The sequence below is a fragment of the Carcharhinus amblyrhynchos genome, chromosome 6 (assembly GCF_965287045.1).
Source record: "Carcharhinus amblyrhynchos chromosome 6, sCarAmb.v2.hapA, whole genome shotgun sequence".
NCBI lineage: Eukaryota > Metazoa > Chordata > Chondrichthyes > Carcharhiniformes > Carcharhinidae > Carcharhinus > Carcharhinus amblyrhynchos.
Window position 1 is genome coordinate 99,365,394 of NC_137329.1, and position 24,227 is coordinate 99,389,620.

At 42.7% G+C, this 24,227-nt stretch overlaps 1 protein-coding gene across 5 annotated transcripts in view; it reads right to left on the reverse strand.

The window, feature by feature from the left end:
- LOC145344156 (dedicator of cytokinesis protein 4-like) overlaps positions 1 to 24,227 on the reverse strand; it is a 410,020-nt gene that overhangs the window by 307,634 nt on the left and 78,159 nt on the right. For all 5 annotated transcript variants that reach the window (XM_080191055.1, XM_080191054.1, XM_080191053.1 and 2 more), the window contains exons 2-3: positions 2,817 to 2,900; positions 757 to 797 (exon numbers count right to left, since the gene is read on the reverse strand). In XM_080191055.1, coding sequence (XP_080047181.1) covers positions 757 to 797; positions 2,817 to 2,900 — 125 coding nt within the window. The remainder of the gene's footprint in view (positions 1 to 756; positions 798 to 2,816; positions 2,901 to 24,227) is intronic.

Here is a 24,227-nt window from a genome sequence, read left to right on the forward strand (position 1 = left end):
GGTAGAGAATTCCACAGGTTCATCACCCTCTGGGTCAAGAAATTTCTCCTCATCTCAGAACTAAATGATCTGCCCTGTATTCTGAAACTGCAACGTCTTGTTCTCGACCTCACTAACCAGGAGGAACACCATGCCCTGCATCCACACTATCCAGCTCTGCCAGAAATGTATGTGTGTCAATGACATCCCCTCTTCTAACTTACAACCCACTGACTGCACAAGTTTTTTTTTAAATAATCAAGATAGCATTCTGACTTGAGAGTAAAAATCATGGAAAAGATTCACTGTACTATGATACGGTAGTTTAGGCAGTTGTCAAAGCAGACTACCTGATATATACATCAGGGACAGTAGAAAACACAAAATTTTCATTTCTGATTGTATGGGCATTCTAGCTGTCAAAATGTTTGTCAACTTTCAGAAAGAAGCCTCATAACACCAGGTTAAAGGCCAACAGGCTTATTTGGGATCACAAGCTTTCAGAGCACTGCTCCTTCATCACCTGATGAAGAAGTAGCACTCTCAAAACTTGTGGTCCCAAATAAACCTGCTGGACTTTAACCTGGTGTTGTGAGACTTCTTACTGTGCCCACCCCAGTCCAACGCCAGCATTTCCACCTCATAACTTTCAAAAAATTCAAGTGTAAATTTTTATTGGGTATACATTCGGATTCAAAGGTTAAAAGGGTTGATTTTAGAAATAAACCATTAGGTGCCATCCGGGTATAATTACATGAGAGGTCCAAACATGCATACCTTAATGCTTGGATTTTTTAAAACAAATCCTCTGTACCAGCCTAAAGAAGAAAACAAAATAGAAAAGATAAACATCACTATGTGTCAAATTGCATGAGCTGGAAGATACTTCAAAACAGGAGATGACAGAAGTCCACAGGGAACAGACACCACGATGCACCTAAATCTGAACTAAACTCACCATTGAAAATTAGAGCTAGTCCAAATTGAAAGTCGGTCTGAAGTGAAGCAAGGAGTTTGTACTGAGGCTAGTTGAATGTCACATACATTCAATTCATGCTGGATTAACTGTCAAGACATGGCTTTAATAGTGTAGAACGTGTTAATTATGACCAATAAACTTCTCTGACATTGACAATTAACTATTACAAGCGTGGAGACTCATTTCCTCAGAATACAATTATTGGGTGGTTTAAACTGGAATATTATTCTAAATTTTCCTAAATGTTTCTTTCTTTCTCATTTGCTCCAGTCTTTCAGCCTCCTTGTTTATTTTTCTGTACCTGATTTGACATTGAATTCACCCAAATTTACACTTCCTTCCCATCAAAGGCAGAATGATTAATATTGGGAGTGCTCAAGGCACTGACTTCAGAGGAATAGGCATGTCTCAGAGAATTGTCGGGTTAAAGGAGATTTGGGAAACTTGAAAACAATGGGAATTTTAAAATTGAGAGGCCAATTTAGCAGGAATCAACATTGGTCAATGATTATAGAGAGGTGGGTTAATGGGACTTGGTGCGAGTTGGGACACCAGTAGCAAAGGTCGGCCTGGATTACATTGGAATAGTCAAATCTGGCGCCGTAACAAAGATAGGGGTAAGGGTTTCAGCAGCAGATGAGCTGAGACAGTGGCAATTTGGTAATATTATGAAGGTGGGAGTCTTTGTGCTGACATAGTTGTGGTTGGAAGATCAACGCAGGGTCAAATGTGAGAGCAAAGTTGTGAAGTGTTGCTCAGTCTCAGACAGTTACAAGGAAAAGGGACGAAGTCAGTGTCTGACAAACAGAGTTTGGCCAGGGCTGAGGTTTAATTGAAGGGAGTTTCTGCTCATGGAGTACTGCAAGTCAAACAAGCTATCTGATAATTAGGGATAAGTGGCAGATGTACAAACAAAAACTGATGCTTCTATTTATGGATGACGTGGCTGAACTGAAACTTCAGTGAACTTAAAAACTCAAATCGTATCGGGAAAAAAAACAATTCAATTAAAACTGATTGGAATTTAACCACACTTCCATGATTAATAAAACATTTGCAACACATTGGTTCTGAATTTGCACCCATCTCCACAATGCAATTTGCTGAAATGAGCAGAAACCAGCACAAAAACCAAGGAATTTCAACCACAATCAACACAAAATGAGATTGTGATCTTTTATACCGAACCCAGACCCAGATTGAATTATTCACAATGGCAAGTTTATGTTAATTGTGCCCAAACGCCAACCTTTGAAGAGGCTTTTTAGGCACAAGGTCACCAATAAACACCCTGATAAAATATTTGAAATCGTTAAAATATCTAGTTTACTCAGATAGAGAATGCATCAAATGGAACTAATAAATTGCTCATTGTAGTTCTTTTGCTAAGAGTCATTTAAGGTCAGGTTACTCATTGTTGGTAAACCCGACACTCTGTATGAGAATGCTTATTTCTTCTGACAAATCCACTTCCAGATGTATTATTAGAACAGAGCTGGCTTGCCAATAGTTCAATGACTTTGTTAACATTTTAAAATCATGGTTTTGCTTTATGTGCTAAAATGCAGCTGGACGGGCTGTGCCAATTCATTCAACGTTTTACATTTCATGAAATGCAAATGAATTTGAGCAGAAGTTTGAGTAAAACAAGATTTCTTTGCAAAATTCATGCACGTTGTATTGGATTACTGACTGCAGCCCAAGCAAAAATTCTCAGCCCATATCTTTTTCATTAGCTGCACAAGCAAACATGTTTCTGTTGACACGCTGATGAAAGCAAGTTTGAATTTATAAAAGAGGGTTTTCTAGTCGAGGATGTTATATTTTCCCCGTTCTTTGGTTGTTATGGCAAACTTACCATCACATTTTTCTAGAATTTGAACTGTATCTCCCACTTCCAATGGTAAGCCATGGGTAACTGTTCCCCGAAAACTAGATATCACTGAAAAAAGAGGAAATAAGAATGCTTTGGTTATTACACTTAAAATGTTATTCACTAAAACATTATCTATTAATAAAGCGCAAGTAAGTGTTATGATAAGAGCAATTGTTTTCCATATATCTGAGGAATGCTTACAGCATTAAAATAGCATGATTCAATAGGATGTATTTAGAATATGGTGACCAACTCTTGAGGAATAAGGGGAAACTCGGCATCTGAGCAGAATGAGAGCTCTGGCAGACCTATACGAGTGAAGAAGCATGAGTGCTGCCAACTCTGCATGAATGTGGGAGCAAACCAGTGAGAGGACAGTACATTGTTCATGTGAGAACTACTCATGGAAGAAATTCAATGTTGAGAATACGGGTCAAACAACATCTTGGATGCAGACAACCAGGATAATGCAGGATGAATGCCTCAGATGTGGGACTGCCCCAGTAAGTCAGAGACAGTCAGTCACCTTGATTTAGGAACACGCACACACATTGAACAGAATTACGTATGACAAACATTTTTCACATTTAGATCGTCTTAAATCTATGCAGCTGAACTGTTCAACGAATGGGGATTAAAATGGAAAAGTTGATAAATATGAAAATCGAAACAGAAAATGCTGGAAGTATTGGTCAGGCAGCATGATGTGTGGAGAGAGAAAAACAAAGGTGACACTTCATTTGTTGGTGGGGGTGGGATTTTCTATTCTCCCCGTAAAGTGTTTCTTGGGGCAGGAGGTGGCACACTATTCGCCGGTGGTGGGATCTTCTAGTCCTGCTGCTGTCGCTGAGATTTCCCATTGACTGCTCCCCTTGTTGCTGGGAAACCCCACTGCAAGGGTGTAACATAGAGCAGGACCAGAAAGTCCCGCTGGCATGAACAGTGAAAAATTCCAGCCACTAATTCTTCCTCTGCACAGAAGTTTACCGATTTGTTCAGCATTTGCAGCACTTCCTATTTTGATTGCTGATTTCCAGCATCTGCAGTATTCCGTTCATAAATGTACATTTTGGCAAGCATGACCTGAACATGATATTCACATCATCATTAAAAGCAGTGATCCATAAAGGGCGTCTCCACTTTGCAGATTCATATCGAAGCAGGAAAACTTCAGAGCGCAATAAAGCTCAAGTGTACTACTTAGTTAATTTAGTAGAAAAATAAAGAGTAAATGAGTGCCCAAGAGTTTGAAATCTAAACCGGGCTATTAAGCTGCAACGTTCTGGACGGGCAAAGATAATTACTCTGGCGAGAAATGTTTGACCTTCACTCCAAACGATTACATGTCGTATTTTCCTTGAGTGTCCAGTTTTGGATTCAACACCACATTTCATTTAACTTTTCATCTAAAATTCTGAAATATAAACAGATACAATTTTTCCCCTGTTTTTCTTCTGTATTTTGTTTCAGAGCCATGAGGGGTTATTGAAAGTCTTATCATTTTTCACCCTGCTCAGATTTCGAGTTGGGATTTGATCTGATAACTCAGATTAAAAAAAGAAGTTCTCAAAGACATAACATGTTTAAAGTAATAATAAAGGGCTCTCCCTGTTGACCGATTATCCAGTTATGAACACATTGAAGTCTGTGGGAACTTGCTGTGCACAAATTATTGCTGCAATTCCTACAGTAATTACACATTGAAAGAGGTTAATTAGTCACAAAGCTGGCTGTCAAACACTTTGGGATACACTAAAGCTCTGAAAGGTGCAATGTCATTCTCATCTTTTCTTCTTAGCAATAGCCAAGAAAGTAATTATCTGCGCAATATTGGCCACATGATTTCCCAGATTTTGCTACAGAAATTTTAAGTTTGAAACAACACAGATGCCAAATCAAGTTCAGTGAATTACGCGGTTCATGTCATCACAAGCGTTCAATTCTTTGCTCTCAATGACCGTCATAAAGCTATCACTCGAAAAGATTACTGAAGGAAGAAAATAAAGGGCACTTTGGTTGAGGTCATCTCCTTTGTCATGTTGTTCCACAGGAAAACGTACACCTTGGAGACCATCTCAATGACGAGTGGACCTCAAAAGTATTGCTGTTAAGCAATCTAAAAAGCACTAATTGGCAAAGGTGCAGTTAATTATGAAGGTTCTTTTGCAAAGCTCAATTTTCACAGGCCAAACCTAGCAATTCTTTACTGCTCTAAGGAATTCATATTTGCTGCATCAAAAAAATTTCTACTACTGTGCCAACTTATTTTAAAACTGGCATAATTAGGGTCATGTTCCCCTGCAAACAAGAGTTACGTTTTGTCACTTCCAAACATGTGACATAAATTGTAATTGTTACAACTGAGATTCATAAGTTTGTTATATTTTAAAACAGTGTCTTTAGTTTAAGGTAAATGGAGGTAGTTGGGTGACTAGTTCTGGAGTCTGCCTGGCAGCAAGCCCAGTGGTTTCATTGTTAGAGATTAAAGGGGGTCAAGATTGTTTTACTGGGGAAACAAGGGCAGGAGCCCATGTAATAACAGTGGATAGACTAAAAGTCTCCAAAGTCTCATGGAAGTGTTGAGAATATCAGGTTGTAAACATTGCCTTAAACTCGCTTTTTGCTCCCATCATCCGTCATCAAAGAAGAAATAGCGAGGCACCTAGAAAAGAATGGTTTGATCAAGCAGATGCAGCACGGATTCGTTAAGGGGAAGTCGTGTTTGACGAACTTATTGGATTTCTATGAGGATGTGACGAGTGCGGTAGACAGAGGGGAACCGGTGGATGTGATGTTTTAAGATTTCCAAACAGCATTTGATAAGGTGCCTCATAAAAGGTTGCTACAGAAGGTTAGGGTGCACAGAGTTGGGGGTAAGGTGTTAGCGTGGATAGGGGATTGGATGTCTAATAGAAAGCAGAGAGTTGGTATCAGTGGGTGCTATTCTGATTGGCAGTTGGTGACTAGTGGAGTGCCGCAGGGATCAGTGCTGGGGCCTCAACTATTTACCATTTATATAGATGATCTGGAGGGGGGGACTGAGTGCAGGGTGACGAAATTTGCTGATGACACAAAGATGAGTGGTAAAGCAAATTGCGTGGAGAGTGTGGAAAGTCTGCAGAGGGATCTGGATAGGCTGAGCGAGTGGGCGAGGACCTGGCAGATGGAGTATAATGTTAGCAAGTGTGAGGTTATCCACTTTGGCAGAAATAATAGTAGGAGGGATTATTTTTTAAAAGGCAAAAAGCTGCAGCATGCTACAGTGCAGAAGGACCTGGGGGTCCTTGTGCATGAGTCGCAAAAACCCAGTCTGCAGGTGCAGCAGGTGATCAAGAAGGCAAATAGAATGTTGGCCTTTTTAGCGAGGGGGATAGAATATAGAAGTAAGGTCGTCTTGCTGCAACTGTACAGAGTACTGGTGAGGCCGCAGCTGGAGTACTGTGTGCAGTTTTGGTCACCGCACTTGTGAAAGGATATATTGGCCTTGGAGGGGAGTGAAGAGGAGGTTCACTAGGCTGATACCGGAGATGAGGGGGTTGGACTATGAAGAGAGGCTGAATAGACTGGGTCTGTACTCATTGGCGTTTAGAAGGATGAGGAGGGATCTTATAGAGACGTATAAGATAATGAAGGGGATGGATAGGGTAGAGGCAGAGATTCTTCCCGCTTCAAAAGGATAGCAGGACTCGAGGGCACAGCGTCAAGATAAGGCAGAGGGTGCAGTTTAGATCAGAGTTGAGGAGGAGCTTCTTCACTCAGAGGGTGGTGAGTCTCTGGAACTCTCTGCCCGTTGAAGTGGTGGAGGCTACCTTGCTAAATATATTTAAGTCACGGGTAGATAGGTTTTTGATAGACAGGGGAATTAAGGGTTATGGGGACAAAGTGGGAAAGTGGAACTGATCCACTTCAGATCAGCCATGATCTTATTGAAATGCGGGGCAGGCTCGAAGGTCTAGATGGCCTACTCTTGCTCCTGTTTCTTATGTTCTTATGTTCTAAGTTAAAAGAGAGTTAGGAGAGGCCGAGTCTCAAAGATAGTTAATCAGTATTTCTGCCTGGATATATGGTCCATGTGATTAACAATGCCATACAGATTGGTATTGAAGGGTCAAAACTAAGATGTCACAGAAGACTCTCAGTTCATTGGCCAGGATCAGGAGAGTACCTATAGACAGCAAGACACAATGGTGCACAATGTGGGAACATAGGTGGGAACTCGTACATTTATTAAAAGATGGAATTTATGAATAGTTAAAACAAGGTTGTGGAATTCCCCCAACTTGCACTCGAGTCAGAATCACCAAGGGAAAAGAACACGCTATGAAAGACAGCTCTGAGATTTAAAGTTCCGAGGCTAAGAAAGGAAACTAACAGAAATAAACCCTCAGCAGCTAAGAGTCACCTTGGGCTGATAGAAGAATTGAATGCCTCCGTAACAGTTAGCATTAAGTATATCTGTGAAGTGTGTTCATGGTTGTGCTAAACAAAGTAGGTTCTGATTTGTGGTTTCAGGTATTTGTTGCTCACAAAGACAGTGCTTTTAATCTTTGATTACAGTGGAAGTCTTAAAACATTAAATCTTGTTGTATGAGCTTTTCTGCCATTAACCAGAAGTTCACCTTCCTCTTTTTTTTTAAAAAGTGATACTGATCTCCATTATTGGTCTCAGAGATCACAACAGTATGCATAATTCAATCCAATGTCATCAAAACTATGCATTTCTCAGAATAGTAAACTTGTCTGTACAATACACAATATTGGTACTTCTCAACACTGAGATCAATATTATTTTCGATGGCCCCTGATCTTGGGTTATACTTTGGCACCATCGCCAAACACCCAAGATGAAATATGAAAAATGCATTACAGACAGCAATGGAATTCAATCTCCTTGAAGTCACACAGCACTGCAATTTTCTGGAATTAATATTATTTCATATATAAAAAAGGCTAGTTGCCTTTTTAATAGAAAAAAACAGCAAGAAGAACAGGATAGTCAGGTAAAATAGTCAGGACAGGTGACCAGAGGCTTGCACATAAAGAGCAGTCTGAAAGTCTTTCAAGAATGAGTGGGTATATATACCCACTGAGCTATATATACCCACTGGGCTGAGTGAGTGGGCGAGGACCTGGCAGACGGAGCGTAACGTTAGCAAATGTGAGGTTATCCACTTTGGTAGAAATACTATTAGGAAGGAATATTATTTAAAGGATGAAAAGCTGCAGCATGCTACTGTGCAGAGGGGCCTGGGGGTCCTTCTGCACGAATTGCAAAAACTCAGTCTGCAGGTGCAGCAGATGATCAAGAATGCAAATGGAATGTTGGCCCTTTATCACGAGGGGGATAGAATATAAAATCAAGGAGGTCTTGCTGCAACTGTACATGGCACTGGTGAGGCTGCAACTGGAGTACTGTGTGCAGCTTTGGTCCCCTTATTTGCAAAAGGATATATTGGCCTTGGAGGGAGTACAGAGAAGGTTCACCAGGCTGATACCGGAGATGAGGGGGTTAGCTTACGAGGAGATATTAAATAGACTGGGCCTGTACTCGATGGAGTTTAGAAGGCTGAGGGGGGGATCTTATAGAGACTTACAAGATAATGAAGGGGCTAGATAGGGTAGAGGTAGAGCGATTCTTTCTGCTTAGAAAGGAAAACAAAACTAGAGGGCACAGCCTCAAAATAAAGGGGCGGGGGGGGGGATGCAATTTAGAACAGAGTTGAGGAAGAACTTCTTCACTCAAAGGGTGGTGAATCTCTGGAATTCTCTGCCCATGGAAGTGGTGGAGGCTACCTCGCTAAATATATTTAAGTTACGGGTAGATAGGTTTCTGATAGACAGGGGAATTAAGGGTTATGGGGAGAAAGCGGGAAAGTGGAACTGATCCACTTCAGATCAGCCATGATCTTATTGAATGGCGGGGCAGGCTCGAAGGGCTAGATGGCCTACTCCTGCTCCTATTTCTTATGTTCTTATAGGTGGAAGAGTTTCAGGAGGGAATTAGTGACCTGACTAGAGGTGGGTAAATGCACTAGAACTGACAGTCAAGACTGAAAGATATGGGATGGGTAATCTCCTGAAATTTTGAGGTAGTTTGGACACAGCACGCCTGGCGAGATTACACCATCCATTCTGACCATGTCCCAGTAAATTCCATGGAGTCATTCGTGAATAGAAACTCAAAATCAGTACAAACCCTTTTTGCATAAAACCAAAATATTGCGGACGCTGGAATCTGAAACAAAAGTAGAAAATGCTGGAGGATTGGGCAATTTACAGCCTTTCAGACTGAATAGAGTTCAACAATCTCAGAGCATGAACGCTCTCCTCCACCTTCAGCCCACTTCCATTTATTTTATTTCATTTTGTTTCTTCTTTTCATCCCATTCACCCATTTTTAATCACTCTTATTTCTCACTTCTCCATTTCGCGCCCCACTCCCCCTCGCATCACCCCCACACTCCTCCACTTCAGGGTGACTGCCTTAACCATCTATACCCCTGTTCTGCCATTCACACATTCTGATCACTTAATAGAAACTTTAGCATCTTTCTCCATCCTGATTTACATTCCCTTTGTCCAATTATAGCCCCCCACCCCACTCTAGTAAATTTCTTTTGATTTTCTTTGCTCTTTGTTCTGACAAAGGATCAATCAGACTCGAAACTTTGGCTCTATTCTCTCTGCACAGACACTGTCAAACCTGCTGAGATTTTCCAGCATTTTCTGTTTTTCCAGTTTCCTTCTTGCAGTGGTTTAAAACAATCTACAACCACATTTACAAACACAATTTCAAGTTTGTTAAATAACACACGTGACAGAAAAATAATATCAAAAGTATATAAATAATCAATATTTAATTGAAGAAATTAAGTGCAAAACACCATCACAGAATGTTTTCAGAGAACAGACCTCAAGATGAAAATGTTTATAGCTATCATAGTCACAAACATGCCCATGCCTCCTACATCATTAAGATGTTTTAATTCACTGAGCAAACTGTGCCGAAGGAGGAAAACGATTATAATGAAAATGAAAAGCTCTGGTCTTTGCAAGATTGATCCTCTGTCCCAAAGCCACACTAAACCAACTGATCTTTGCCATCAGCGAAAATCAGTCAATATTCACTCGATTAGAAACGTGATTGGACAAGTTCAAGTGAAAAACAAGGTTAAATATGCAAGAAGAAATGAACAGATACGGGGGGCCTGTTCCTTATAAATTACATTACTGACCATAAAAATCACAGAGGAATACCAATTCCAGTAACATGTCTCATCTACAAGTTGAAGGCAAAACTGGGATTATAGAATTCTGCTGTACACTTGCCAGAATTCAGAAGTACCCAGAATGGGATTACACCCTCTCTCTCGCCACCCTCCCACACCCCCACTTTTCAATAAGTAACTTAATTCCCGATGCCCCAGAGTCTCCCCCACTACGGGGCACAAGTAAGGAGCGAAATTGAATATTCTCCACTTGATTGCTAAGCACAGTTACAACACTTAAGAAACTCAATATCCCAGACATGATTTTTCTGACATCTGTGGTTAAGGTGATTGACTGCACATGACATTTCACACCCCTGCCACCCTTCACTGATCAACGCACCCAAACCCAATCGCTTACCCAGCATCACTCCGACACTCAGGAATCGCCCCGAAGAGGCTTAAACACCTCACCCATGCTTAACTGCCAATAACGCCAGCCATGAATACTCCCAAACTGCTATGACAATTACATCACTCAAATACATGCTCATTTTGCCCGCTCTCTAGTAGGTGGCCCACCATCGGAAAGGGACCCGCATGGCTGGCTGAGGACCAGTCTGCCAGCATTCCCTTAACACACTGGAAAAGATGGTGCATAGAATCATCAGAATAATGCCTCATCCCCAGCCTTACCCCAATTGCATTTGTGCTTTCAGTTAGTCTTGAATTGCTGCCAGGTCAGGCACTGCAGCTTCAAGAGCAAGGGCTAGAGTGAGCAGCAGATTGCTGAAGGAGAAGTACCATCACTTGGCTTGTCATACACAGTCCGTAAGACATAGGAACAGAACTAGACCACTTGGCCCATCGACTTTGCTCTGCAATTCAATCGTAGCTGATATTCTTCTTAGCCTCATTCTCCTGTCTTTTTCCCATAACCCCTGATCCCCTTACCAAGGACTTATCTATCTCTGTCTGAAAGACATTCAATGACCTGGCCTCCACAGTCTTCTGCAGCAAAGACTTCCAAAGATTCAACACTCTCTGGCTGAAGAAATTCCTCCTCATCTCTGTTTGAAAGGATCATGCCTTTAGCCTGCGGTTGTACCCTCTGGTTCTAGATTTTCCTAGTAGTGAAAACATCTCCTCTATCCAGGCCTCAAGTTTTAAGAAGATTCCCCCTCATCCTTCTGAACTCCAATGAGTACAAACACAGAGTCCTCAACTGTTCCTCATGCAACAAGCTCTACATTCCGGGGATCATTCTTGTGAGTCTTCTGGACCCTTTCCGAGGCCAGCACATCCTTCCTTACATATGGGGCCTAAAACTGCTCACAATACTCAAGATAGGTTCTGACCAGGGCCTTATACAGCCTCAGAAGTGCATCCCTGCTCTTGTATTCTAGCCCTCTCGACATGAATGCTAACATTTGCCTTCCTAACTGCCACTTGAACCTACATGTTAATCTTAAGAGAATGAACAATGACACCCAAGTCCCTTTGTGTTTCTGATTTCCTAAGGTTTTCCCATTTAGAAAAATAGTCAATGCCTCCATTCCTCCTTCAAAAGTGCATAACCTCATGCTTTTCCACATTGTATTCCATCTGCCGCTTCTTTGCCCACACCCCTAACTCGTCCAAGTCCTTCTTCAGCCTCAATACTGCCCGTCCCTCTACACATCTTTGTATCATCCGTAAACTAAGCAACAGTGCCTTCGTTCCTTCCTCCAAATCATTAATGTATATTGTGAAAAGTTGTAGCCCCAATCACCCAATCAGATACTAGCACTGTGTGCACTTCAGAGGTTAGTGTGTGCTAACCTGTCTGGATGGATGGGAAGAATGGGCTGCAGCCAGGACAAGGGGATAAAAGGCCAACCTATGTGCAAACTCCCAGAGGGGGAAGATAAACACCAGGTTCTGCTGGAGGTCACTGTGTTGAGGCAGATTCGAGGAAAACATGAATGATGCATACAGTGATTCTTGCTGTATTAGTAACCTTAGCAGACAGCCTCCAGTCATTGGTTCAGAACATGAAAATTAACTCTAACACGGTACAGGGCATCACGCAGGTTTTCCAGCATGGAAGTGGTGGCAACTTCATGACAGCACAGTCAGACCAACACACGTGGCTGCTGTCAGCTTCCACTGAAATGCAGGCAGAATTTTTTTTCTATAGTTCTTTTTGCAATCCAAGCTCAGATGGAGATCAAGAGATCCCCAGTACGCAAGTTCAGATTGGCGCTCTCCAGGCACTGAGCATCCATTCTACCGCAAAACTCACTGCTCAGCAGGCAATGGAGGTTCCCTCAGCAGCCCATCACGATGTGCTCCAGGAGACTGTGAAGGTGGTGAAGGTGCTACCACTGGGGAGTGGAAATGATGAGAGCATGATCCTGCTGTCCACTCAATGTCAGCATTCATGCTCTCACCACTTTCAGCTCACCAATGCCTTGGCTGCTGCCTTTCAGCCCTCTTAGCCAGATTGCTGTCACTTCCTTCCAAGGTAGTGCAATCCAACCAGGTTCTCAAGGCACCGAGCTGCTCAACAGCAAACTTAAATGTCATCCACAGTGCCAAAGTCAAAAGCCTTCCAGCAGCCCTGTGGCTTCAACTGGAGTAGCATTGCACAGAATAACTAAAGGCATCCCTGAGACCTGCACTAAGGAGATGTGTGAAGTTGATTTTTTTTTGTATTACAGGTGTTATGTTGAGATTTTTGTTGCTGGCCTCTCCCTCTATTGGATGATGTTAGCCAAGGGAATTTTGTGATGGGATGTCTGAAATTGATGTACGGCTAAGGAATGGAATGTCCATGTTGTGGGTGGGGAAGTTTACTTCAACTAATGCAGGTCGCTCTTGTTCCAAAGCGGCATCAGAGTGTCTCCCTCCCTTCCAAGTTGACTCTGGGTCTGAGGAGGTAATGGCTGGACCCTCATTATATAACGTTGCACTGGGTGCAGCACTCCATCACAAACATGAACATCCATGTTCAGGCTCAGGTGTGGAATGCACTGTCTGGAAGTGTGGTGGAGGCAGGTTCAATTGAGGCATTAGAGAACTATTTGAACAGATACAGTGAGCAGGGGTATGGGGGAAAAAAAACAGGGGAACAGCACTAAGTCATGATACTGGTTTGGAATGTTGGTGCAAACATTATAGATAAAATGACCTTCTGTGCCATAACAATACTGTGATCTGGTTGGAGTGATTTGAGATTCCAAGTCATTGAGAAGCAGGTGGCACGACTCTGTGAAGCACAGGTTTCTGAGTCATTGCTCTCAGCTCACTACAATGTAGGATTGTTGCTCCTCACGTCCTAATTGTGTTGCATAGAAAGTAGCACTGCAAAAACTGCCCCCATGCTAATGCAAGACACTGTTATTTTCTGCCTTCCTGTGGTTAGCAAAACCTCCAAGCTATTTGTGCAATTCACTGGTACTTCACCGCAAACTGCCTGTGCACAAGCAAGTCAAAAGCACATCAGCTGCAACTTGCTCAGTGCTCTTGAAATAATCCCAGAACATGGCCCACCTTGCTTCATGATGCTTGTTATTTCAGGAGTGCATGCACATGAGTTGACCAATTTGGGTTTCCTGGCTCTGCATCACAATCTCAGTTTTTCAGTACCTTCGGGCACACACAGGGGACACGCCTGGGTGCACCACTCCAGCTCACTAACCCCACACAGGCAGGTGTCCATTTCACATGCAAGAAAACCTCAGGTGTAGCTTCATACTGTCAGACTATGCAAATTAATTTAGTGCTTTAAACATTTTCATTGCCCCACACGTGCACAGATGATATCTTTTCTGTAAAGCAGAAATAACCCGTCTTCATAACTATCCACTTTTAGAAAATTCAGACTTCAATTAATGCATCAATTGTTCAATGGACTAAGCTAGAGAAAAAATTCAAAGTCAAGAAAGATGTGACCAACTAGTTCTTAAAACACAGAGCTGTATCTACCATTCTAATAGAAACATAGGAGACAGGAGGAGGCCATTCAGCCCTTCAAGCCTGCTCCGCCATTCGTCATGATTATGGCTGATTGTCCAACTCAATAGCCTAATCCTACTTTCTCCCCGTAACCTTTCATCCCATTTGCCCCAAGTGCTATATCTAGTCGCCTCTTGAATACATTCAATGTTTTGGCATCAATTAATTCCTGTGGTAATGAATTCCACAGGCTCACTGTTTGGGCGAAAAAAATGTCTCCTCACCTCCGTCCTTAATGGTCTAATCTGAATCCTTAGACTGTGATCCCTGGTTCTGCATTCCCCCAGCATCAGTAACATTCTTCCTGCATTTACTCTAATCTAGTCCTATTAGAATTTTAAGTCTCTATGAGACCACCCCCCACTACCCTCATTCATCTGAACTCCAGTGAAAACAATCCTAACCTAGTCAATCTCTCTTCATACATCAACCCCACCATCCCTGGCATTAGCCTGGCAAATCTTCGCTGCACTCCCTTGACAGCAAGAACATTCTTCCTCAGAAAAGGAGACCAAAACCGCACACAATATTCTAGGTGTGGCCTCACCAAGACCCTACATAATTGCAACAATACATCCCTGCTCCTGTACTCAAAACCTGTTTTAAATGTTTGTTTATAGGAATAGACAGAAGACAGAGAAGTGAATGAAAGACATACATGGTGTGAATAGCTTTTGAGAAGAGAAACAATGTTAGATACACTCGAGGAAATGTGAAAGGGTTGGCAAGGAACAAAGCAGGAGTGAGGGAGAGCGAGGCAAAAATTGAAATCAGTGATAACATTCTCACCTTAAAATAATTCTTAATATGTCGCCCCAAACTCTCAACATAAACACTTTGTACATCACCCAACTCATTTCCACGTAGTTACTTTTTGAAAAGCTGAGTTAAAAGGTGGAAGTAAAACAATTTCTTAAGAGTTAGAAATGTAATCCAAGAAATACGTTGGCAATAAAGACTTCAATAAATTATCCAAGAAACTGAGAAACCAAACAATTCCATCAACAATTGGCAAGTTTTACATTCTAATAAGCATCAAGTAACAACTTGCATAATTTTCACATCATGGTAACAAACCCAGAGAATTAATCATGGGACTAAAACATTTCTTTCTTCACAACATCAAACACAAATTGAACACACACTGCATCTTCACATAACTGTCTGGTAGCTTGCAAAAGGTCACCCATGCTGTCACCAACCAACTGACATCTTACGTCAATGGAACATACATATTATTGTGCATGAATTGCCCTATTAAAGAAAAATTTTGCTTCTTCCCATACAATTCATTTATTTCCGAATTCACTTTGTTGAACAATGACTGGATTGGTGCAAGATATCTCCACAATGCAAGGATGTAACTTTCAGGTAACATGAAATGCACACACATGCAACATTCTGAATACAAAATCCGTCTCAAACTGTAGATAAGGAGATATAGTCCACAGGTACACGTATAAAAATCTTACGTCCTAGATTTTGTCAAAAGAGCTCACGAGAATCATCCCTATTTAATTCCTTTTTCCACAATTTGTTTTCAGAATGGCAGTCAGATTGTTCTCTCACCTTGCCACACTGCTACAAATTTTTGAATGGTCTTTAATATTTCCCAATACTCTAAAATTACTGTATTTCTGAGGGAGTTGGGTTACTGGATAGTATATTTCATAGCTGGCCTAACATTATATCAAACCAAGAACCCCATTCATTGCCCATAAATTTTTTTTTTACTTTGTTCATTCGCATTTCCATGATGAGTCCACGATTATACTCTATTTCTCTGTGTTGTCTTGTACAATTCAGTATTTTTCTCAATCTTGGCAGTGATGGCTGTATTTATTTTGCTCATAATTGGAAAGCACAAAAAAAGCCATTTACATTGTGGAATACAGGTGGAGTTGACAGAGATGAAGTGACTTCACAACAACTAATGTGTCTAATGTGGCAGAGTTGATGTAGCATATTGGTGCTCAGTGTACAAAGGCAACCTGCTGACACTGAATTTGGCATACTCATCACTGCATTTCAGACTGCTCGGAAATGGGTTTGTACATCCAGCTCCTCAAATGGATACCTCTGATAGCCATTCATTGCGCGTGCCAATGCTTGCACCAATATAGCATCCGGTGTGATTCGTCCCATATTGTGTATGCATGCTGTGAACTTTATTCAGCAGTGACAAGGGCACACACAAAGCCCAAAGGACAAGAGCTAACCAGCCTAATTTCTTGCTCGACAAATTCTGACAAACTCAAGGCATGCAGTGTGCAATCTTGGAAATGATACGCTTACAAATGGTCAGCAATATACAATCCGTATATTAACAACTAGCTTGTTGTTCATGTTAGCAACAGCAAGACAAAATTATGCATGCAAAAATAACCTTCACTCAGTTTCATTCACAGTTTTCCAATTCAAGTGAAAAGGATGAAGACATTTGACTTTGAATCTCTCCATTAGTAATTTGTTTTCCCCAACAGCAGAATATTAAACTTTATCCATGGGCACTCCAGGGCCAATTCCTCCCAACAATAAAAAGGTTTTTAAACTTAAATCCTGCAGAATATTTCTACCCTAATTTAACATTTCAAAATCCAATCCACGAATAAGGTTGGTGAGATGTACAATCTCAACTTTGTTTATTTTCTGCAGTTAGTTAACATTCAAACAAAACAGCACATCTGATGAAAGTAGCAGTGGCTCTGTTGCAATGTAAAGGCAAATACACTTTTGTCAGACAGTTACAAATCTGAACACAATTAAAAGTTGAAAGTAAACGTAATCTATCCTTGGGGCACACAAAGCACCCAAAAGAACAGCCAGCGGCATGGTGGCACAGTGACGAGCACTGCTGCCTCAGGGCACCAAGGACCCAGGTTCGATCCCTAGCTTGGACCACTGTCTGTGCAGACTCTGCACTTTCTCCCCACCTCTACATGGGTTTCCTCTAGTTGCTCCGATTTCCCCTCACAGTCCAAAAGATTTGCTGGTTAGGTGCACTGGCCATGCTAAATTCTCCCTCAGTGTTGCCAGAGTGTGGTGACTTAGGGATTTACACAGCAACTTGATTGCAGTGTTAATGTAAACCTACTTGTGACACCAATAAATGGAACATAGAACATAGAACATTACAGCGCAGAACAGGCCCTTCGGCCCACGATGTTGCGCCGACCAGTTACAAAAACAATGACCCACTAGCCTATACCAATCCCTTTTCGTCCATAAACCTATCCAGAGATCTCTTAAACGCCCCCAAACTAGGCGCATTTACAACTGCAGCAGGCAGGGCATTCCAATCCCTCACCACCCGCTGGGTAAAGAACCTACCCCTGACATCCGTCCTGTAGCTACCCCCCCTTAATTTAAAGCCATGCCCCCTCGTGCTAGCTTTCTCCATCCGAGGAAAAAGGCTATCACTATCCACCCTATCTAAACCTCTAATCATCTTATATGTTTCAATAAGATCCCCTCTTAGCCGCCTTCTTTCCAACGAAAACAACCCTAAATCCCTCAGTCTCTCCTCATAGGACGTCCCCACCATACCAGGCAACATCCTAGTAAACCTCCTCTGCACCCTCTCCAACACCTCCACATCCTTCTTGTAATGCGGGGACCAGAACTGCACACAGTACTCCAAGTGCGGCCGCACTAGAGTAGTGTACAGTTGCAACATTACACTGCGACTCCTAAATTCAATCCCCCTACCAATAAACGCCAAGACACCGTACGCCTTCTTAACAACCTTATCTACTTGATTCCCAACTTTCAGGGATCTATGTACACACACACCTAGATCCCTCTGTTCATCCACACTATTCAAAGTCCTCCCGTTAGCCCTATACTCGACACATCTGTTGCTCCTACCAAAGTGAATTACCTCACACTTCTCCGCATTAAATTCCATCCGCCACTTCTCGGCCCAGCTCTGCAACCTATCTAAGTCTCCCTGCAGACTATGACACCCTTCCTCACAATCTACCACACCTCCAATTTTGGTGTCATCAGCAAATTTACTAATCCACCCAACTATACCCTCATCCAGATCATTAATAAAAATTACAAACAACAGTGGCCCCAAAACAGATCCCTGAGGCACACCACTCGTAACTGTACTCCATGATGAATATTTACCATCCACCACCACCCTCTGTCTTCTATCTGATAGCCAATTCCTGATCCAACTTCCTAGATTACCCACAATCCCATACATCTGCATTTTCTGCAGAAGCCTACCATGGTGAACCTTATCGAACGCCTTACTAAAATCCATGTATACCACGTCAACTGCCTTGCCCCCATCCACCTCTTTGGTCACCTTCTCAAAAAACTCAATAAGGTTAGTAAGGCACGACCTACCCGCTACAAAACCATGCTGACTATTTCTAATCAATTCATTACACTCCAAATAACTATAAATCCTATCCCTAATAATTTTTTCTAAAACCTTGCCCACAACAGAAGTAAGACTCACCGGTCTATAATTCCCGGCAAAGTCTCTGTTCCCCTTCTTAAACAATGGGACAACATTCGCTATCCTCCAATCCTCCGGGACTACACCAGAGACCAATGACGACCTGAAGATCTGAGCCAGAGGCTCTGCAATCACCTCTCTAGCCTCCCAGAGAATCCTAGGGTAGATCCCATCCGGACCAGGGGACTTATCTATTTTCAGCCCCTCAAGAATTTCCAGCACATCCCCTTTATCAACCGTAATACTGTCTATTTTACACCCCTGCAACCCAATGTCCTCCTCAGCTATATTCATGTCCCCCTGCGTGAACACCGAAGAGAAATATTGGTTCAATACTTCTCCAATCTCCTCCGGTTCCACACACAACTTCCCCCTGCTGTCTGTAACTGGCCCTAATCTTGCCCTGACCAACCTTCTGTTCTTGACATACCTATAGAACGCCTTAGGATTCTCCTTAATCCTATCAGCCAAAGTCTTCTCATGTCCTCTTTTAGCCCTTCTCAACTCACTCTTCAACTCCCTCCTAGCAAATCTAAAGCTTTCTAGTGCACTATCTGAGCCCTCCAATCTCATCCGAACATAAGCCTCCTTTTTCTTTTTAACCATCGACTCAACTCTTTTAGTGCACCACGGTTCCCTAGATCTACCAAATCCACCATGCCTGACAGGGACATACCTATCAAGGACTCGCAGTAGCTGCTCCTTGAAAAAACTCCACATTTCAGACGTTCCCAGTCCCTGTAATCCCCTAATCCAATCCATGCTTCCTAATTCACTCCTGATAGCCTCATAATCGCCCTTACCCCAGCTAAAATTGCTGACCCGAGGTTCATGCCTATCTCTTCCCATCACTAAGGTGAACGTAACCGAATTGTGGTCACTATCACCAAAATGCACACCAACTTCCAAGTCTAGTACCTGGTCTGGCTCATTTCCCAGCACCAAATCCAATATAGCCTCACCTCTAGTTGGCCTGTCTACATACTGAGACAAAAAACCTTCCTGCACGCTTTGTACAAACACTGACCCCTCTAGCGAGCTAGAACTATAGCAACTCCAATCAATATTCGTAAAGTTAAAGTCCCCCATAACAATTACCCTATTACTTTCACTCCTAACCAGGATTGTCTCCGCAATCCTTTCCTCAACCTCTCTAGAACTTTTAGGAGGTCTATAAAAGACTCCCAACAGGGTGACCTCTCCTCTCCTATTTCTAATCTCCGCCCATACTACCTCAACTGACAAGTCCTCATCAAACTTTCTCTCTGACACTGTGATACAGTCCTTGACTAGCAATGCTACCCCACCCCCCCTTCTACCTTCTTCTCTACTCCGACTAAAGCATTTGTACCCCGGAACCTGCAACATCCATTCCTGACCCTGCTCTATCCATGTCTCAGAAATGGCCACAACATCAAAGTCCCAGGTACTGATCCACGCTGCAAGTTCATCCACTTTATTGCGAATACTCCTCGCATTAAAGTATACGCATTTCAAACCCTGCTCCGCCCCACCCCCACTATGCCGTGCCTTGCATTCCCCAACTATGCCCCCCTCACTTTCACCCCCTTTCCTCACTATCCCTCCCCCCCTCCGAATCAGTTTAAACCTTCCTGCATCGCTTTTGCAAATTTACCCCCCAGGATATTGATTCCCCTCTGGTTCAGATAAACTTATAAAACTTACAATTTCTTGCCTGACATTTTTGACGAACTTAAGAGTCACGCATCATGCAATCTCTAATGCTACTGCCCATTTCTATCATTTCAGAGGTTTACATTCATCAATTCCTTTTGAGACTTACACAACCATGCAGCAATCCATTTTAGGGATTTTTATGGGAGGCAGGAGACAGAAAAATAGCAGGAGCTGCCTACCAGTTCCATGGCAGAAAAAGGCTCTTCCCTGATGAGAGATGTCAGGACAGCACTGATAGGATTTTAGAAAAATCTGAAAGGAAGTGTCACATCCCCAACCTCCCAGCTAAACTCATCAAGCAAGATTCACAAACTTCATTTTGAACTATTCACTTATAACTCCATGTATAACTATTAAGTGGCTGGTGCCCATAAAAGGTAATAACAGTCAAATGCAAAATTGTAAACTCTCCCTTTCATAATTAGTGCCTAAAACTAAGCTAAAACGGCATCGTGGGGGTGGGGCGGAGCAGGGTTTGAAATGCGTATACTTTAATGCGAGGAGTATTCGCAATAAAGTGGATGAACTTGCAGCGTGGATCAGTACCTGGGACTTTGATGTTGTGGCCATTTCAGAGACATGGATAGAGCAGGGTCAGGAATGGTTGTTGCAGGTCCCAGGGTTCAACTGCTTTAGTCGGAGTAGAGAAGGAGGTAGAAGGGGGGGAGGGGTAGCATTATTGGTCAAGGACTGTATCACAGTGTCAGAGAGGAAGTTTGATGAGGACTTGTCTGTTGAGGTAGTATGGGCGGAGATTAGAAATAGGAGAGGAGAGGTCACCCTGTTGGGAGTCTTTTATAGACCTCCTAAAAGTTCTAGAGAGGTTGAGGAAAGGATTGCGGAGACGATCCTGGTTAGGAGTGAAAGTAATAGGGTAATTGTTATGGGGGACTTTAACTTTACTAATATTGATTGGAATTGCTATAGCTCTAGCTCGTTAGAGGGGTCAGTTTTTGTACAAAGCGTGCAGGAGGGTTTTTTGAGTCAGTATGTAGATAGGCCAACTAGAGGTGAGGCTATATTGGATTTGGTGCTGGGAAATGAGCCAGACCAGGTGCTAGACTTGGAAGTTGGTGTGCATTTTGGTGATAGTGACCACAATTCGGTTACGTTCACCTTAGTGATGGAAAGGGATAGGCATGAACCTCGGGCCAGTAGTTTTAGCTGGGGGAAGGGTAATTATGAGGCCATTAGGAGAGAATTAGGAAGCATAGGTTGGACTAGGAGATTACAGGGACTGGGAACGTCCGAAATGTGGAGTTTTTTCAAGGAGCAGCTACTGCGAGTCCGTGATAGGTATGTCCCTGTCAGGCAAGGAGGAATTGGTAGGGCTAGGGAACCGTGGTGCACTAAAAAAGTTGATTCGTTGGTTAAAAAGAAAAAGGAGGCTTATGTTCGGATGAGACTTGAGGGCTCGGGTAGTGCACTAGAAAACTTTAGATTGGCTAGGAGGGAGTTGAAGAGTGAGTTAAGAAGGGCTAAAAGAGGACATGAGAAGACTTTGGCTGATAGGATTAAGGAGAATCCTAAGGCGTTCTATAGGTATGTCAAGAACAGAAGGTTGGTTAGGGCAAGATTAGGGCCAGTTATAGACAGCAGAGGGAAGTTATGTGTGGAACCAGAAGAGATTGGAGAGGCATTGAACCAATATTTCTCTTCGGTGTTCACGCAGGGGGACATGAATATAGCTGAGGAGGACACTGGGTTGCAGGGGAGTAGAATAGACAGTATTACAGTTGATAAGGAGGATGTGCTGGATATTCTTGAGGGTTTGAAAATAGATAAGTCCCCTGGTCCGGATGGGATTTACCCTAGGATTCTCTGGGAGGCAAGAGAAGAAGTGATTGCAGAGCCTCTGGCTCTGATCTTCAGGTCGTCGTTGGCTTCTGGTATAGTACCGGAAGATTGGAGGTTAGCGAATGTTGTCCCATTGTTTAAGAAGGGGAACAGAGACTTCCCTGGGAATTATAGACCGGTGAGTCTTACTTCTGTTGTGGGCAAGGTTTTAGAAAAAATTATTAGGGATAGGATTTATAGTTATTTGGAGAGTAATGAATTGATTGGAGATAGTCAGCATGGTTTTGTAGCGGGTAGGTCGTGCCTTACTAACCTTATTGAGTTTTTTGAGAAAGTGACCAAAGAGGTGGATGGGGGTAAGGCAGTTGACGTGGTATATATGGATTTTAGTAAGGCGTTTGGTAAGGTTCACCATGGTAGGCTTCTGCAGAAAACGCAGATGTATGGGATTGAGGGTAATCTAGGAAATTGGATCAGGAATTGGCTAGCAGATAGGAGACAGAGGGTGGTGGTTGATAGTAAATATTCGTCATGGAGTTCGGTTACGAGTGGTGTGCCTCAGGGATCTGTTTTGGGGCCACTGCTGTTTGTAATTTTTATTAATGATCTGGATGAGGGTATAGTTGGGTGGATTAGTAAATTTGCTGATGACACCAAAGTCGGAGGTGTGGTAGATTGTGAGGAAGGGTGTCATAGTTTGCAGGAAGACTTGGACAGGTTGCAGAGCTGGGCCGAGAGGTGGCGGATGGAGTTTAATGCGGAGAAGTGTGAGGTAATTCACTTTGGTAGGAATAACAGATGTGTTGAGTATAGGGCTAACGGGAGGACTTTGAATAGTGTGGATGAACAGAGGGATCTAGGTGTATGTGTACGTAGATCCCTGAAAGTTGGGAATCAAGTAGATAGGGTTGTTAAGAAGGCATACGGTGTCTTGGCGTTTATTGGTAGGGGGATTGAATTTAGGAGTCGCAGCGTCATGTTGCAACTGTACACAACTCTGGTGCGGCCGCACTTGGAGTACTGTGTGCAGTTCTGGTCCCCACATTACAGGAAGGATGTGGAGGCTTTGGAGAGGGTGCAGAGGAGGTTTACCAGGATGTTGCCTGGTATGGAGGGGAGGTCCTATGAGGAGAGACTGAGGGATTTGGGGTTGTTTTCGCTGGAAAGAAGGCGGCTAAGAGGGGATCTTATAGAAACATATAAGATGATTAGAGGTTTAGATAGGGTGGATAGTGATAGCCTTTTTCCTCGGATGGAGAAAGCTAGCACGAGGGGGCATGGCTTTAAATTAAGGGGGGGTAGTTATAGGACGGATGTCAGGGGTAGGTTCTTTACCCAGAGGGTGGTGAGGGATTGGAATGCCCTGCTTGCTGCGGTTGTAAATGCGCCTAGTTTGGGGGCGTTTAAGAGATCCGTGGATAGGTTTATGGACGAAAAGGGATTGGTTTAGGTTAGTGGGTCATTTTTTTTTAAACTGGTCGGCGCAACATCGTGGGCCGAAGGGCCTGTTCTGCGCTGTATTGTTCTATGTAGATTCCTTCAATGTCACAACAAGCTAATCCAGTGATTACCTGAGACAGAAAATAAAAACAGGAAATGCCAAGTTCGATCCTCACTTTTTACTGATTCTTGTTGTAACAGGTGATTCAAGTTTATTTATTGGCGTCACAAGTAGGCTTTACATTAACACTCCAATGAAGTTACAGTGAAAGTCCGCTACTTGCCACATTCCGGCGCCTGTTTGGGTACATTTCAGTGTTTTGGGTTACGGAGAAAGTGTGGGCGCTGGGTGAAATTTTGTAGTTATCAACAATGATGTCCCCAAAGCCAGCCTTTCAATATTCAGTCAAAGATCACTTGGATAACGTAATAAAGGCCAATCAGGGCTTATTAAACCTGGCATCAACAAGGAGTTAAAATACTTCTGTAAACTTGGATTCCTTTAAATTATCTACTATCACCTGTAATATTTGGAACCCCATACTTTTGTGAAAATTCTTTAATTGCTAACAGCAAACACAAAAAGAAGCAACACAATTGATGGTACAGCGAAACTGGGGGGAACAGAGGGTACAAGCTGTGTCGAATTACAGTTAATCACATAATCACTAGTACTTTGTTGAGAGTAAATCAGAGTTTAAACAAACTGATTAGAAACTGGATCTGAAGAATTGAACAGCAATTGCTGAGGGAGGTGAACACAAAGGTGAATGGCAT